This window comes from Herpailurus yagouaroundi, unplaced genomic scaffold (genome assembly GCF_014898765.1).
Source record: "Herpailurus yagouaroundi ecotype Mexico unplaced genomic scaffold, PumYag 217, whole genome shotgun sequence".
Lineage (NCBI taxonomy): Eukaryota > Metazoa > Chordata > Mammalia > Carnivora > Felidae > Herpailurus > Herpailurus yagouaroundi.
The window spans coordinates 5,658,888-5,672,608 of record NW_024412448.1 but is presented as its reverse complement, the minus strand read 5'-3'; the positions used below and the strand labels follow the sequence as shown (position 1 = coordinate 5,672,608).

General features: G+C 60.7%; 2 protein-coding genes and 1 long non-coding RNA gene across 8 annotated transcripts; 2 read left to right on the top strand and 1 right to left on the bottom strand.

Moving 5' to 3' along the window:
- The first annotated feature begins 256 nt into the window (after nt 1–256).
- MAFG (MAF bZIP transcription factor G) lies at nt 257–9,033 on the top strand. Of its 6 annotated transcripts, none has more exons than XM_040456687.1 (3): nt 257–303; nt 4,045–4,107; nt 4,204–9,033. In XM_040456687.1, exons 2-3 carry the CDS (start codon nt 4,072–4,074, stop codon nt 4,654–4,656), a joined length of 489 nt encoding a protein of 162 aa, XP_040312621.1. In that variant the 5' UTR covers nt 257–303; nt 4,045–4,071; the 3' UTR covers nt 4,657–9,033. The 6 variants fall into 6 exon arrangements, with proteins under 6 accessions (XP_040312621.1, XP_040312620.1, XP_040312624.1 ...); XM_040456686.1 differs by lacking the exon at nt 257–303 and adding an exon at nt 551–1,077; XM_040456690.1 differs by lacking the exon at nt 257–303 and adding an exon at nt 2,569–2,590.
- A 60-nt stretch (nt 9,034–9,093) lies between these two features.
- On the top strand, nt 9,094–13,715 carry SIRT7 (sirtuin 7). Its single transcript, XM_040456684.1, has 10 exons — nt 9,094–9,250; nt 9,321–9,458; nt 9,572–9,676; nt 11,296–11,366; nt 11,465–11,537; nt 12,224–12,322; nt 12,397–12,633; nt 12,777–12,857; nt 13,015–13,121; nt 13,573–13,715. Exons 1-10 carry the CDS (start codon nt 9,158–9,160, stop codon nt 13,580–13,582), a joined length of 1,014 nt encoding a protein of 337 aa, XP_040312618.1. The 5' UTR covers nt 9,094–9,157; the 3' UTR covers nt 13,583–13,715.
- LOC121018080 (uncharacterized) lies at nt 10,119–13,486 on the bottom strand. Its single transcript, XR_005785017.1, has 2 exons — nt 13,373–13,486; nt 10,119–11,193 (listed from the first exon to the last, which is right to left on the bottom strand). It is a non-coding gene; the product is annotated as an uncharacterized LOC121018080 (long non-coding RNA).
- Nucleotides 13,716–13,721: the final 6 nt, after the last annotated feature.

The following is a 13,721-nucleotide window of genomic DNA, read 5'->3' as shown; positions in this document are numbered from 1 at the left end:
GGGGGCGGCGCGGGCCGCGCGCTCCCGGCTTCGTGTTTGCCCCGCGCCCTGCTGGCGGCCCGTGCCTCGATTTCCCCGCGGCTCAGAAGCAGCTCCCGGCCCTCGCGCCGGGGCTGCTGGGGGTGGGCCGCGGGGGCCGGAGGAGGGCGGGGCGGGGCGTACGCGGGGCTCGCTCGGCGGAGCCCGGGGCGTCCCGGTGGGAGGGGCGGCCGCGGTGGCGGGAGGAAAGGGTGGGGTCGAGCGGGGCGCCTAGGGCTCCGCGGAAGAGCCTCTGGGCCCCGGTTCTCGCTGCTGATTCATCAGGTGTCTGTGTCCGCCCGCCCGGGCGCGGGGGTCCTCGGCGGGCCGGGGCGGGTGGGGGGTAGGGGGCGGCACGTGGCGGGGCCGGGAAGACCCTGCTCGCGGCGGCTTCGCTCCGTCACACGCGTGCCAGAGCCCAGAGGGAGACTTGCTGAGTCATCAGCATGAGGTCACTCGATGCTCATTCTGATGTCTGGGGGGGATTTGAGCAAGGGGCCTGGGGTCTAAGGGGCCGGGAGATAGGCGCAGGAGGGAAACTGGGGAAGGGCCCAGGCCCAGGGACTGGGGCACCGGTTCAAGTTTGGGCTGGCATGCGAGTTGAAGGAGGAGTGGGTGAGGAGACGGTGGAGGGGCCTCGGGGTAGGTTTTCTTCCCCCGGCAGAATGTGAAGCCCCTGGCCTGCCCGTCCCCTCCCCTCCCAGGCATTCTCTTCTCAGGCAGCTGGTCCCTGACCAGCGTCTGGGACAGTTCCCCAAACTGGGAAATAGTTCTCTGAGTGAGAGGAGGGGAGGAGCTTAGGGGGGCCGTGCTTGCCAGGCTGGGAAGCAGGCTTTCCCTGTGACTGGTCTGGTTGGCTAGGCTGGGCAGCCCCTGGGCGGGGAAGAAAGAGAGGAATACACCCTGGCCAGAGAGGGAGTCAGTGGGAGAAAGAGGGGTGCCTTTACTCAAGTCCTGGAGGGCAGTGGACAGGGCAGGGACAAGCAGGTGCAGCTGTACCAGGAAACTGCCAATGAGAGGAAGCGGCAGGACTTTGACATCTGGGGAGTGAGGTGTCTGGTGAGCAGGCCCTGCCCCTTTGCACAGCCTGGCTTTGGGGTTTGGGTCAAAGCTGCAGGTGGTGGTGGCTTTGAGGGTGCCCAGCCTTTGGGGCACAGCAGGCGGGCTGGTGTGGAAGGCATGGAGTGGAAGAATGCGGTTCCCAGTCACCCCAAAATTGTCCTACTTGAGATTGGGGCTCAGTGTCGAGCAGGTGTTAGTAAAGATTGTGGCCCTGATGGATGTTGGGCCTCTTGGGGGTGGGGGTGGGGGGACAGCCTGAGGGTGGTGTGGCCTGGGCCACCTTTCCTAAATGTATGGGTGCTTCCTGGCCTCCAGGACGGGGGGTGTTTTGTCTAGATCAGAGCTGAACCTAGGGGTTCATGGCTAGGTCGGGCCGCCTTGTGGTTTGTTTTCAGGGACACCCCCTGCCCCCAACACACACACACACACACACACACACACACACACACACACACACACAGAGGCAGCTTTGTGTAAAACTTCAGCTCATCTTTTGGCTGGAATTTCTTCCTACCTTAGGAAAATGCAGATTCCTGAAGGGGTATTTCTGTAAGTCTTGTCATTATTTATGCTTAGGTGGAAATGAAGTTTGAAACTTTTTTCAGAATCGCTTTCAGTGGCTGAGAGATTTTGGAGAAGGTGGTTCTGAAGGGCAGGGCGGGAGTAAGGCTAGGCTAGGTTGGGGCCACGCCTGTTGGGGACATTTGGACACTAGAGTTTGCAGGCCACCAAAAGGAGCAGGGGCGGGCTGTCTTGCCTCCTGCCGAGTGTCCGCATCCTAGAGTTCGGGCCCGGGTAAAGGGGACGGAACTCTTGGAACCTGTCTTCCCATCCCAACCGGCTCTCAGCCTGAGTGGGTGGCGCAGGGTACCTTGGTGGTTTCAGGCCCTGGGGACTGCCCCTGCCCTCTCCCCAGGGTGGCCCGGCCTCTGGGAGAGTTGAGTTGGGAAGGATGACCAGGCCCCAGCTCTGGACCGGCCCTTGATGGGGAGGAGAGGAAGCTTCTCCTCAGTCCCGTCTCTGGGATACTCCCTGTCTGGCTTCTGGAGGTGGCCTGAGCTATCCCTAGTCATCTATGTCCAAAGGCTGTCTCTGTCACATCTGTGTGTGTCCCCCGGTGGACAGAGGCCGGGCCAGGGGGCTGAGGCCCCGGCTTTGCAGAGGCCTGCCCCTCCCCCACAGCACGCACACGCACACGCACCTTTGACTGGGAGGCGAGCGGCTGTGCTTGTGCTGAGTTCAGGCCTTCTGCGGAGGGCGAAATCTGTCGAGGAGGCACATTTCAGCTCCCAGCCGCCACGCTCGGCACTTTTCTGTGTGATCTCTTCAGGAAGTCACCGTCGTGCTCAGCATTTGGAGGGGAGGGAGCACGGCGAGTGGGAAAAGCTGGTGGCAGGCCTTTTCCTTCAGGCTGACAGTGTTTGGACCCAGGGCGGTGTCCTTGCACCCTGATTCAGACTCAAGACTGGGGGCGCCCCTCTAGCTCTGCCATGAGGGCTCGGCTTCCAGGGTGGGTTGGGGGCCCTGAGGCTCTTCTGACCTCCAGTTCCTATCTTTTCCATCCTCTGTTCTGGAACATCGTGAGACGCCAGCCTCAGGGCCTGAGAGCCCGGATGCCCTGGCTGTGATGAGGCACCACCTGGGGCAAGGCTGGGTGAGGCGGGGGCTCCACCCTGGAGCCAACTGCACCTCCACCCCCCTCCCAGCCCATGCTTTATCTCCCCAGTGGGGTAAGAGACCGCTCCTGCAGCAGGGAAACTGCAGTCTGGCTTAGTCCTCCAGCCACGTCTGACGTCTTCTTCTGCGTCTAACCTGGAGAGCAGGGGGCTTGGGGGGGGGGGGGGTTGGCTGAGCCAGAATTGCCAGGATTAGGTGCACAGAAATGTCCTTGGCAGGGCTTCAGGAAGCAGAAAGTGAGGGTAGAGTGTGGGAGGGGCAACTGAGTGGGTGCCGGGGGGGGGGGGGCTTCAGTCCAGCCCCCCAGCCCTCTTGTTTCTGTCCCCTGCACTGTGGGCAGTGAGCTCAGGTGGGGGGGCTGGAAGGGGCTGAGCAGGCCCCTGCGTGGCTAACCGGGCACTCTTATGAAACAGCGAGGATGGGGTGGGGCAGGGGCACAAGATGCTGCAATCTGAGGCCACAGGAAGGTTGCTTCATCGGCAGCGGAGGTGGGCTGTGTGCGGCCCGCGCTGGAGTGCCTGCCACCTGGAGGGGTGGGGGGCTCCCACCAGTGCTGGAAAGAGTTGGGCTGTTCAGAGTGAAAAGTCTGTGGGAGATTCAGGGCTCTCCTGCATTTTCCTCTTGGCCTGAGTCCCCACTGGCTCCTAAGCCTTCGTGGGGGCAGGGCCAGCTGAGGGGAGGTGGCTGCAGCAGGTAGGACCCTGGAGTACACGTGTGCGGGGTCGCCGGCCCCAGCCCCACCTGCCGTTGGCCAGGCTGGCCTTCGTGGCCCAGAGGTGCTCTGCTCAGGCTCCGGGTCCCCTGGGGCTGTGTTGGCTGGCTGGCAGCCTTGGGGAGTGCCAGGCCAGGCCGGTGAGGGAGCGGGAGCGGGAGCAATGTGCTGAGTCAGCGTGACTGGGCAGGAACAGCCGTGCTCTGGGGCGCACACTGGGGTTATTTTTAAAGCTCCCGGCTTCCTTCTAGGCTGGCCCCTCCTGCATCCGTCTCAACTCTTCCCAAGCCCCTTTTCCTGGTCTCTGCCTTTCTAACAGCGCCTCGGTTCCCCTTTCCCGCCTCAGACCTGCTGGGTTCTCTAGGGACAAGGGGGACGGGGAACAGCCTAGCCAAAGGGTGGCGGGTGGTCCTCGGGGTATTGGGGACGGTCAGCTGAGAGACGAGGCTGCGGGGGGGGGGGGGGGGGGGGGGCGGGAGGGGGGGCGGCTGGGCCTCTCCCCCAGGCTCTGTATGGACTGGGGAGGGAAAGCAGGGTGTTCTCCAGGGTCCTGACCTCTGCTCCCTGTTTCGCAGAGTGCCTGCGTGCTGTGCCCCCGGGTTATGACGACCCCCAATAAAGGAAACAAGGCCTTGAAGGTGAGCAGCGGGGTGGATGGAGTCCTGAGGCAGGGGTGCCTCCAGGGTGGGCGGTCCCCCGCTCAGCCTTGACCCCGTGCACTGCCCTGCCCCCAGGTGAAGCGGGAGCCAGGTGAGAATGGCACCAGCCTGACTGATGAGGAGCTGGTGACCATGTCGGTGCGGGAGCTGAACCAGCACCTGCGGGGCCTGTCCAAGGAGGAGATCATCCAGCTGAAGCAGCGCCGGCGCACGCTCAAGAACCGCGGCTACGCCGCCAGCTGCCGCGTGAAGCGGGTGACCCAGAAGGAGGAGCTGGAGAAGCAGAAGGCGGAGCTGCAGCAGGAGGTGGAGAAGCTGGCCTCGGAGAACGCCAGCATGAAGCTGGAGCTCGACGCGCTGCGCTCCAAGTACGAGGCCCTGCAGAACTTCGCCAGGACGGTGGCCCGCAGTCCCGTGGCACCGGCCCGGGGCCCCCTCGCGGCCGGCTTGGGGCCCCTCGTCCCTGGCAAGGTGGCTGCCACCAGCGTCATCACGATAGTAAAGTCCAAGACGGACGCCCGATCGTAGGGACGCGCGCTTGCCCGGGCGGGTCTGCAAGGGGCCATTAGGCGCATGGCGAGTTTGGCAGCCCTGTCCCCTTCTTCCTCCTCTCCTCCTCTTCCTCTCCTGCCTCCTCCCTTCCCTGCAAAGCACAACCTGCACCCCGGGGCGCCGGGCTGAGCCCCTTTGATCTCGTCGTTGTCATCGTGTGTTTTGTACGTTGGGATTGGTCAGTTCGGCGGTGACGTGGGGTTGCCTCGGCCCCCTTTGTACCAAGGCCGTGCAGGCTTGGAGTCCAGAGTTGGCCCTGTGGCAACAGACAAAGATCGGATGAGCTCTCTGGGGCTCGCGGTTCTGAGTAGGGAGGGCTGCTGTCCGCTCCTGGGTGGCCCACAGGCCCCGACAGCTGCTGCCTGGCAGGGGGCTGTGATTCACTCTCAGCGCGGCCAGCAGGCATAGATGGGCTCTGCTCCTAAGAGTAGGGTGTCCTTGGGGGCCCTGGATGGGCCTGGATGGGCGGGCCACCAGCCTGGGCGCTACGGCCGCTGGGAGGGACGGGGCGTTATGTGGCTTTGGGCCAGGGCCCACGGCGCTCAAGCCTGACGCATTGCACTGAACAAGACCAAATCACTGGTTGTGAACATTCGTGAAGGGTGTGTCCAGTGTCCTGCGACGGGTCCCGTGTCACTGTTTACATGACCTATCTGTGTGGTTACGTGGCCCTTTATTTAAAAGAGAGGAGTTCCTTTTACGAAGTTATTAAATTATATGTTTAAAAGCTAAAGAAAAAAAAGAGCTGCAGAGTATTTATAAAACTGTCTTTTTAAAAAAAAAAAAACAAGCAAGAACATTTGACCATATATATGGAAAAGGGAAGAAAGTATAATAGAAACTTTGCTAGTTTAACAAAAGAAAAAAAAAACAAACAAAAAAATCCCTTTCTTGTAAACTTATGGACAAGTCTTTGTGGCTGTTGGAGTTTAGTTTTTATATACACAGAGTTATCAGACGTTATTTATAAAACTTAGTTTTAAAAAAGACAAAAAAAAAAAAAAAAAAAAAAAGCCAAGCTGTGGGCGACCACAAGGCGCATCCTGGCGCCCTCTTTGCTATCTCTCTTGCAATTGTACCGAAAGTGACTTACTCCTTTGCCCTTCCTGCTTCCGTCTCTTGCCGGTGCCGTGGTGTCGTCCGTGCCTGGTGAGGTCTTGTGCAGCGTCACGTGCTGGTGCTTCTGGTGACCTTTGACCTGTGGGTGTCACTTCTTGTGTCTGTTATTCCTGTGTTTGTTTTTTGGATTTGGTTGTGTGTTTGCTTCTGCCAGCTTGCCGGCCCGGACTGGGGCGCTGGGCGACTCCCCGCTCCGGCAGAACGCGGGAATCTCCCCCAGCAGCCCAGCCCCCCGCCTCTGCCTCGGTGCCTGACCCGGGACCCCAGAGGAGCAGATTGGGGGCTCTGCCGCTCCCACCTCTGCACAGCCTTGGCTTCGCATGTTTGTCCTAGGCTTGGGCTGATCCGATGGCCGGGTAGGTAAAACTGGGGGCCATCCCAGACGGCGCCCCTTGCCTCCATGCCCACCGCCTCTGGCCAGGGGTGGCAGATTTGCAGGGACCAAGGAGTCACTAGGGTACCCCCGGGTGTCTTCCTTCTGGCCTCTGGTCAACATGCTTGGGCTCTGGCCTCCGACCCCAGCTTTGTTCCTGTGGGCTGCACGGGGGCCTCATCGGGACCCGTGGAGCCCACGTGGGGGGTCGCGAGGCCTGCTGCCCACGTGTCCTGGCAGTGCTGCTGTGCTGTGAAGTGGAGCTCCCCAGGCAAAACCAGGTGGTTTGAGGACTCACCTGGGGCGGCCCCTTCACCCTGCCCATGAGCCTGGGGGCGGGGGGGAGGGGGGGTCTCCGCCGGTGCCAGACAAGGGCTCCAGTGCCCAGGGCCAGGTCCTATCTCTCACCTCGCCCTGACTGGGCTCTGGGCCTTCTTTCGCCTCTGGGATCTGTGTCTTCCAGGGATGCGCTGCTCAGCTCAAGGGGTGCTCCTCTGCGGGGCTGAGCCTACCTTCCTGTGGCCCCTCGGCAGAGGCAGCCAGTCTTCCGGACTGGGCTTGGGAAGCTCCTCGGAGGCCTCCCGCGGTGCCTGCCCTCAAGAGGCTACTGCCCCATCTCTGGCCACATGGGCCTTGGCTCCTCTGGGGGCCCCGAACCCCTGTAAAGCACAGAAGTGTGGGCTGGCGAAAAGAAACACTGCGGCCTCGCAGGGTGTGACCTCGTGGGCTGCGGGGAGGATTTTCATCCCAGAGTCTGACCCAGTGTGCCCGTGGGGTAGGAGCAGGGGCACGCTGTCAATTTCTGTCGTGTTAATGGGCTTGGCCCTAGAGGCTCAGTCATTCCCGGTTGTACCCGGGTCGGCCTGCGATGGAGATTTTGACTGTTGGCTCTCAATACTTAGTGGCTTCCTGCCCTTCCTTGCTGTCTGGCTTTGTCTACCTAGGGTCTAGATGAAAGTTGTTGACGTTGGTTGTAGCGGCAGTGAGCTGGAATCGCGTCATAAGAATCACTGAAGAGGGGTCACGTCCATGTTCTCCACATCCGCTTACGGTCCCGACACTTTCGTCCTTGCTGGGAGGTGGTTGTCCATCTGCAGGCTGGAGACGTGGAGAGGAGAGAAAGGAGGTGGGTTTGGAAGTCCAGAGGCGGGTTGGAGGGTGGACACGGACGGAAGAGAAATTGCAGGTCCTTGGTTTAGGTATTGGAAGAAGCTTCTGGAATTACTGAGGCCATGCTTCCCTTCGGAGTTTTTGGATTTGGAGCAGCTGTTCCTCGGGTCTGGGAGTACATCCTGTTCCCATCAAGCCAGCCCCACGGGGCCGCTCTGCACTCTGCCCTTTCCCCCTTCCCCTTGGTTTCTTGACAGTAGAGCCTGTGTCCACATGTGACTGGTTGGTGTCTTTCTGATTCTTGTCAATTCAGTTTTCCTACTGTGAGGGTGTTGTGTTCTTTTTATCCTCGACTTTTCTGACACAGCGAATCGAGGGCTTTGGCCGAGGCCAAATCTCCCAAACTGGTCCGCTAAGTAAACCATGATGTGTACCTTCCTTCCCATCAGGCCTGAGCCCTACTCCCCCCTCATCCCGACACGGACACTCAGATTTCAGAGGAGAACCCTGTGGGAACAGGTCAGCTCCTGCCCTGAGTGTGGCCCCAGGGAGACTTCCCTGTGGCCCTGGCTGCTGTTCTGGGCGGCACCGCTGTTTGTAAAGGTGGGAAGACACGGCTGCTCGGCCGTGTGGTGTGCTGGTTTCTGCCGGATACCAGGTCTCCCCAGAGGCTTTTCTGCCCTTGGTCCAGGCTTCAGGTCTGTGTGCACAACCCTGCCCGTCAGCAACAGCTTCTATGGTCAGTTCCTGGGCCCACAGCTCCGATCAGCTGTAGCCTGCTTTCGGATGGCTGGTCAAGCCCCCTCCTGTCCCTGTGGCCTCCCTTTCAGAGGTGGCCAGTTGGCTAAAGCTCCCATCCACAGCTGGGAAGCCCAAGCCACAGCCTGCAGCACCGTTTCCGCTCTGGGATCTTGTAAGTTACTTTTTTAGGCTGTGGTTTGGTGAAAGGAACCAACACAGTAACGATTTTTTTTTTTTCCCCCAGAAGCCACTGAATAATTCTTTTTGGCGCGTTTTTGCCTTCCTGTTGGCCGTCTAGTTTTGGAGCAGGTGGGGAGAGTGGAGGACACACAGAGGCAGGGGTGTGCCCTGGAGACTGATGGCCTGTCCTGCTTCTGGCCTGTGTGTGTTGCGCGTGGGCTGTACCTTTGGGCCGGTCACGCACATTTCCACCCCACGCTGGAACAGCAGCCTTGGTACGTGGGTGTCTGGTGAGCTGGAGTGTTAGAAGAGTGTGCCCCTGATGGACTGCGAGGGGGCGGCCCCTCCAGCACCCTCGTGTCCCAGCCCCTTCCTTCTCCCCATCCCCTCAATTTGCTACTCCCTGAAGCCTTTAACCAAACGGGAGTGGGTACAGAAAGCCTTCTCCTGGCATCTTAGGGCAACAGGACAAGGGCTGCCCAGTGCGTCCAGCTCTGGTGCTCTCCTGGCGCTGAGAGGCTGGGTCCAAGCGGAGTTGATCAGACCCTGCCTGTCCTGCCTAGGGCTGAAACCAGGGGGAGGTGGTGGTACCCTGGGACCTGCCGGGGCAGGCAGGGGTTGTGGAAGATCCAGGTGAGGAGGGGCCTCCCTGGGGCGGGCTGTGGCCTCAGCGCTCACCCCGCCCTGTGCAGTATTTATTGCTAAATTATTGTCCAGGGGGGGCGGCACTGGGCCGGACCCCGGGTATTTATTGCTGTACATAGTGTATGTTTGTGATATATAAGGTTTTCTTTATTTTGTATATGATCAATAAACACCTTTTAAAGAGACCGTCAGGTGCTTCCTTTGCGCGCCGCGCGGGCGGGGCCGGAAGGGCGGGGCGGACCTTGCGCGCATGCGCCGGTGCACGGCCTGCCGGGAGGCGGAAGCGGAAGCGCGGGTGTCCCGGGAGCGATGGCAGCCGGGGGTCCCAGCCGCTCGGAGCGCAAGGCGGCGGAGCGGGTCCGGAGGCTGCGGGAGGAGCAGCAGCGGGAGCGCCTCCGTCAGGTACGCCGCCGCCCGCCCCGCGCCGCGCCCCCGCCCCGCGCCGCCCTCACCGCTTGCCCCGCGCCCGCAGGTGTCGCGCATCCTGAGGAAGGCGGCAGCGGAGCGCAGCGCCGAGGAGGGCCGGCTCCTGGCCGAGAGCGAGGACCTGGTGACCGAGCTGCAGGGCCGGAGCAGGCGGCGCGAGGGCCTGAAGCGGCGGCAGGAGGAGGCGAGTCCCGGGGCTCGGTCGGCGCGGGGCTCGGTCGGCGGGCCGCCGGGGTCGGACCTCTCGCCGGGCGGGGGCGGGGGCGGGGCTTACGGCCGGCCTCGGCGTCTCGGCAGGTGTGCGACGACCCGGAGGAGCTGCGGAGGAAAGTGCGGGAGCTGGCCGGCGCCGTCCGGAACGCCAAGTACCTGGTCGTCTACACGGGCGCCGGCATCAGCACGGTACGGCGGCGAGGCGTGGGCGGCCGCGCCCCGGCGTCGGCTCCCAGGTCCGGGAGAAACCCGGAGCGCCGGGGGCGGGTGTGGGGCGCCCCCTTCTGGGTGACTGACCCCAGGACCGCGGAGAGCACAGTCGAGAAGCTCGAAAGGACTCAAACTTCGTTGAGGGCATAAATACGTGTAGACACTTGCAGTTTCTGTGATACCCCGTTCGAGGCAAGAAGGGAAGAGGGGTGAAACAGGACATAATACGTTAGTCCCTGCAGGCACCTCCTCGTTTCAAGTCCGGGAGGTTAACTCCCTGTCCTAAGGTTATGTGGGTAGAGTGAAGCCCCAGACCGTCTCCCGATTCCGCGTTCGTTGTTATTTTCTGAATGTTGAAGGAAAGTAAGTAGAACGCGAGGTAGTTAGAATTAGAGTACACCAGGTAAAGAAGAGAAACGCGTTGGGTTTGGGGACATTTTATTGAGAAGCTATCTCGGGCCATTGAACACGGCTGGCTTTGAGAGTGTTACCTGTCCACGTAATGGGTGCCTGTCGAGTGTGACCCATGTGTGGGCCCGGCAGAGGTGAACACTGAGGATTTCTGGCCTCGGGGAGGCCGCAGGTGATGAGGGGATGGCAGTAGCTGGCCGGGCCGGGTTGCCAGAGCAGACATGCAGACACGCCCTCCGCGGTCTCAGAGAGCTGGGACATCCATCCAGCTTGCTTTCTGTGCGAGGCGGCATTGAGGCCGGGCCTTGAAGGTTGAGTAAGGTTTTACAGGAGGGGGCCAAGGGAAGATCCAGCGAGATCGTGTAAGGGGCGCTGACCGTCCTAACTTGCAGACCCTGGTGGTCGGGTCTCCGTCCTCCAGTCATTCCTGTCGTCTCTCAAAGTCCTGCTCTTTAGTTTGCTCTGAGCATCACTGTTTGAGGTTTCTCTTTTCAGTGTGATTCAGAACCACACTGCTTGGGGTGGGCATTTTTCTGAGCCTAAGCCGCAGGGAGGAGACAGGGCTCCCCAGAAGGGATGTCACTCACAGCCTAGGGAATGTAAGACTCCTTGCTCCGAGCACACCTTCTGTCTTCTCTCGTGGTGGTTTCGTTTCTCTGCATTGAGAGGTAGGGACATTCAGGGTGTTTAGCTCGTCTGGAGAGATTGGCTCTCTTTGGCAAGGGAGGTCAGGAAACACCGTATCGGGTGTCAGAACTGGGACAGACCAGCACTCCTACCCAGGGTGCCACCATTTGCTAAGTGTTTCCTGAGCACTGGCTCGGCCCTGGGGACACACAGATCAGCCTGACCCGTCCTCCCCCTTGGTTTGGAGGACGACAGATGGGGCTGCAGAGCCCAGGTTGTGCTCGTGCTGGAGAGGCTCCCGGAGGAGGCAGGACTCCTTGGAAGCCGGAGGGAGGAGCTAGACCGGGTCGGGGCAGGGGTCCGGGCAGAGGGAAGGAGCCACTCCATCTGGGTTCAGGCAGGTTGGACTAGGAAATGCCGAGCCTGTGGAATGAACGGAGGCCAGGGCACAGACGAGTCTGGAACACATCAAGAGAAAAACGTCGAGTTTTCGTTTGGGGGAATTTTGCCAGTTCCCGTAGTGATGCATTTTCACTGGCCTCGTCCTTCTGAACATGCAGGCAGCCTCTATCCCAGATTACCGGGGCCCTAATGGAGTGTGGACGCTGCTTCAGAAAGGGAGAAGCGTTAGGTAAGCAGCCTGATGCAGCCTTCCCAGCCAGTTGAGCAGAGGCAGCTCGGGCCTGACCTCACAGCTCCCCACGCCTTTGCTTCCCTTCCACCTGGCAGTGCTGCTGACCTGAGTGAGGCCGAGCCAACCCTCACCCACATGAGCATCGCCCGCTTACACGAGCAAAAGCTGGTAAGAGCCCGGTGTGGCTAGCTAGTGTACTTGCCGGGTCCCTGGCACAGGACCTGGAGGGCCACCTTTGTGCCCACGTGGCAACTGCATCATACCTCTGTCCCAGGGACCCCTGGGATAAGTGCCCACAGAGTGTTTTAGACTCCGGTGCTGCTTTTTCAAGAGAAGGGTAGTCTCTCGCGTGAATCGTAGGGCCGGCCTCAGGCCGAGAGCCGCTGGTGGCTTTTCCCCCCTGTGTTTCTCTCACATTGTCCCCACAGACCTCAGAAGCCACCTAGGTACAGGGGAGGCTTGTGGGAACTCTAAAGACCCTCTGCCGAGCACTTTCAACCAAGTAGGGAAGGGTCAGTCCTCCTGCTCCTTCAGTGACCTGAAACATAATGACCCAAGAGAGTGTCACTTCGGGCCCCGGCCCCTTCCCTGCCGAGAGCAAACAGCTGCACTCCCAGCTCGCTAAGTGCTTCCGGGTTGGTCGGGGGCAGCTTGGGTTCCCCCCCACCCCCCGCCCCCCACCCCCCACGACCTGCTGCCGGGACCGGCCTGCCGCTCCGGTTTTGCCTGTGAGGCTCCGCACGGGGTCGGAGCTGCCCTGGTTTGGGGACTCTGGGCAAGGTCAAGGACTGCTTTCACTACTGAGCACGGCCCCTCACAGGCTACCTGCTGACTTGCCCTTACTTGCCCCGCAGGTGCAGCACGTGGTGTCTCAGAACTGTGACGGGCTCCACCTGCGGAGCGGGCTGCCGCGGACGGCCATCTCGGAGCTCCACGGGAACATGTACATTGAAGTGAGCGGTCCCTCTGGGATTCGCGGGCCTGTGCGGGCCAGCGGCTCCTGCTCACGGCGCCCTCTCCTCCTCAGGTCTGTACAGCCTGCACACCCAACAGGGAATACGTGAGGGTGTTTGATGTGACTGAGCGCACCGCCCTGCACCGGCACCAGACGGGCCGGGCCTGCCACAAGTGTGGGGCCCAGCTCCGGGACACCATTGTGCACTTTGGGGAGCGGGGCACGCTGGGGCAGCCTCTGAACTGGGAGGCAGCCACTGAGGCTGCCAGCAAGGCAGACACGATCCTGTGTTTAGGTTCCAGCTTAAAGGTACGTGAACAGCGCCGCGGACGGGACCGGAGGGGAGGGGAGAACTGCCAGTCCCTGGCCAGTTCAGTGTTAGAAGCTAGCTTCCTGTAGCTTCGTTCGCTGTTGTGCATGTGGTCTTTCTGTCCGTCTGTCCGTTCCTGCAGGTTCTAAAGAAGTATCCACGCCTCTGGTGCATGACCAAGCCCCCCAGCAGGCGGCCCAAGCTCTACATTGTAAACTTGCAGGTAACTTGAGCACCCAGAGACACCTCCTTAGACCTGGGCCTTAGAACAGGAGAACCAGAGAGTTCCTGGATGTTCGTGTCCTGGGTCACAGAGATATGGCAAGAAAGGGCCATTGGGAAGAAGTGAGGTATCCTCACGCGCCTTCCCCTGTCCCCAGTGGACCCCGAAGGATGACTGGGCTGCCCTGAAGCTTCATGGGAAGTGTGATGACGTCATGCAGCTCCTCATGGACGAGCTAGGCCTGGAGATCCCCCGCTACAGCAGGTGAGGGGGGCACGGGTGCATCCCCCCCCTTCCCTGCCCTGTGTGGATGGACCGCGTCTGTCTTTTCTCGTGAACTGAGTGTAGAGAATGCTCTGAGTTGTCGCAGATGGTGTCTGAGGCGTGACCCCAGCTTGGTGGCCTCTGCCAGCAAGGGGGAGTGGCAGAGGCATCAGCTGAGGCCCCCTGGCTGGTGTGACTCCCCATGGGGAGAGAGAATGTGCCAGTGTGTGCCTGGAGAGCCCCCCTCCTACCTCCGACAGCCTGGACGCGAAGGTGCCTTGAAGGGACGTGGTCTCGGCATCTCCAGACAGGATCTCGGTGCACTCGGTTCGGGGAGCTGGCGTACTTTGGGGAAGCTTAAACTGTACCTTAATACAGAATTTGTGATAATTTAGATGTGGTGTATGTATTGAGTAAAAAGTTTACACTTTCTTTCTCTGTGAATTTTCAGGGTCTTATAGGGGAAATCAATAACTTCTTTTAATCAAAGGGTTCAAGAATTAAGGATCCCTTCACCTTCTGGGCCTGGCAATTCTTGTATGTTATGTTTGTGCTGTTCTGTAATGTGGGCCTATTGTGTACTGTATTTTTTTTTTTTTT

Bases quoted from the DNA above. Each gene is read 5' to 3' on its own strand.
- MAFG (XM_040456685.1), top strand. From the start codon at position 2,790: ATGCTTTATCTCCCCAGTGGG. The intron at 2,811-4,044 runs GTAAGAGACCGC...CCTGTTTCGCAG, and splicing joins TGCTTTATCTCCCCAGTGGG to AGTGCCTGCGTGCTGTGCCC. The intron at 4,108-4,203 runs GTGAGCAGCGGG...CCCTGCCCCCAG, and splicing joins AAGGAAACAAGGCCTTGAAG to GTGAAGCGGGAGCCAGGTGA.
- SIRT7 (XM_040456684.1), top strand. From the start codon at position 9,158: ATGGCAGCCGGGGGTCCCAGCCGCTCGGAGCGCAAGGCGGCGGAGCGG. The intron at 11,538-12,223 runs GTAAGAGCCCGG...CTTGCCCCGCAG, and splicing joins GCTTACACGAGCAAAAGCTG to GTGCAGCACGTGGTGTCTCA. The intron at 12,323-12,396 runs GTGAGCGGTCCC...TCTCCTCCTCAG, and splicing joins ACGGGAACATGTACATTGAA to GTCTGTACAGCCTGCACACC.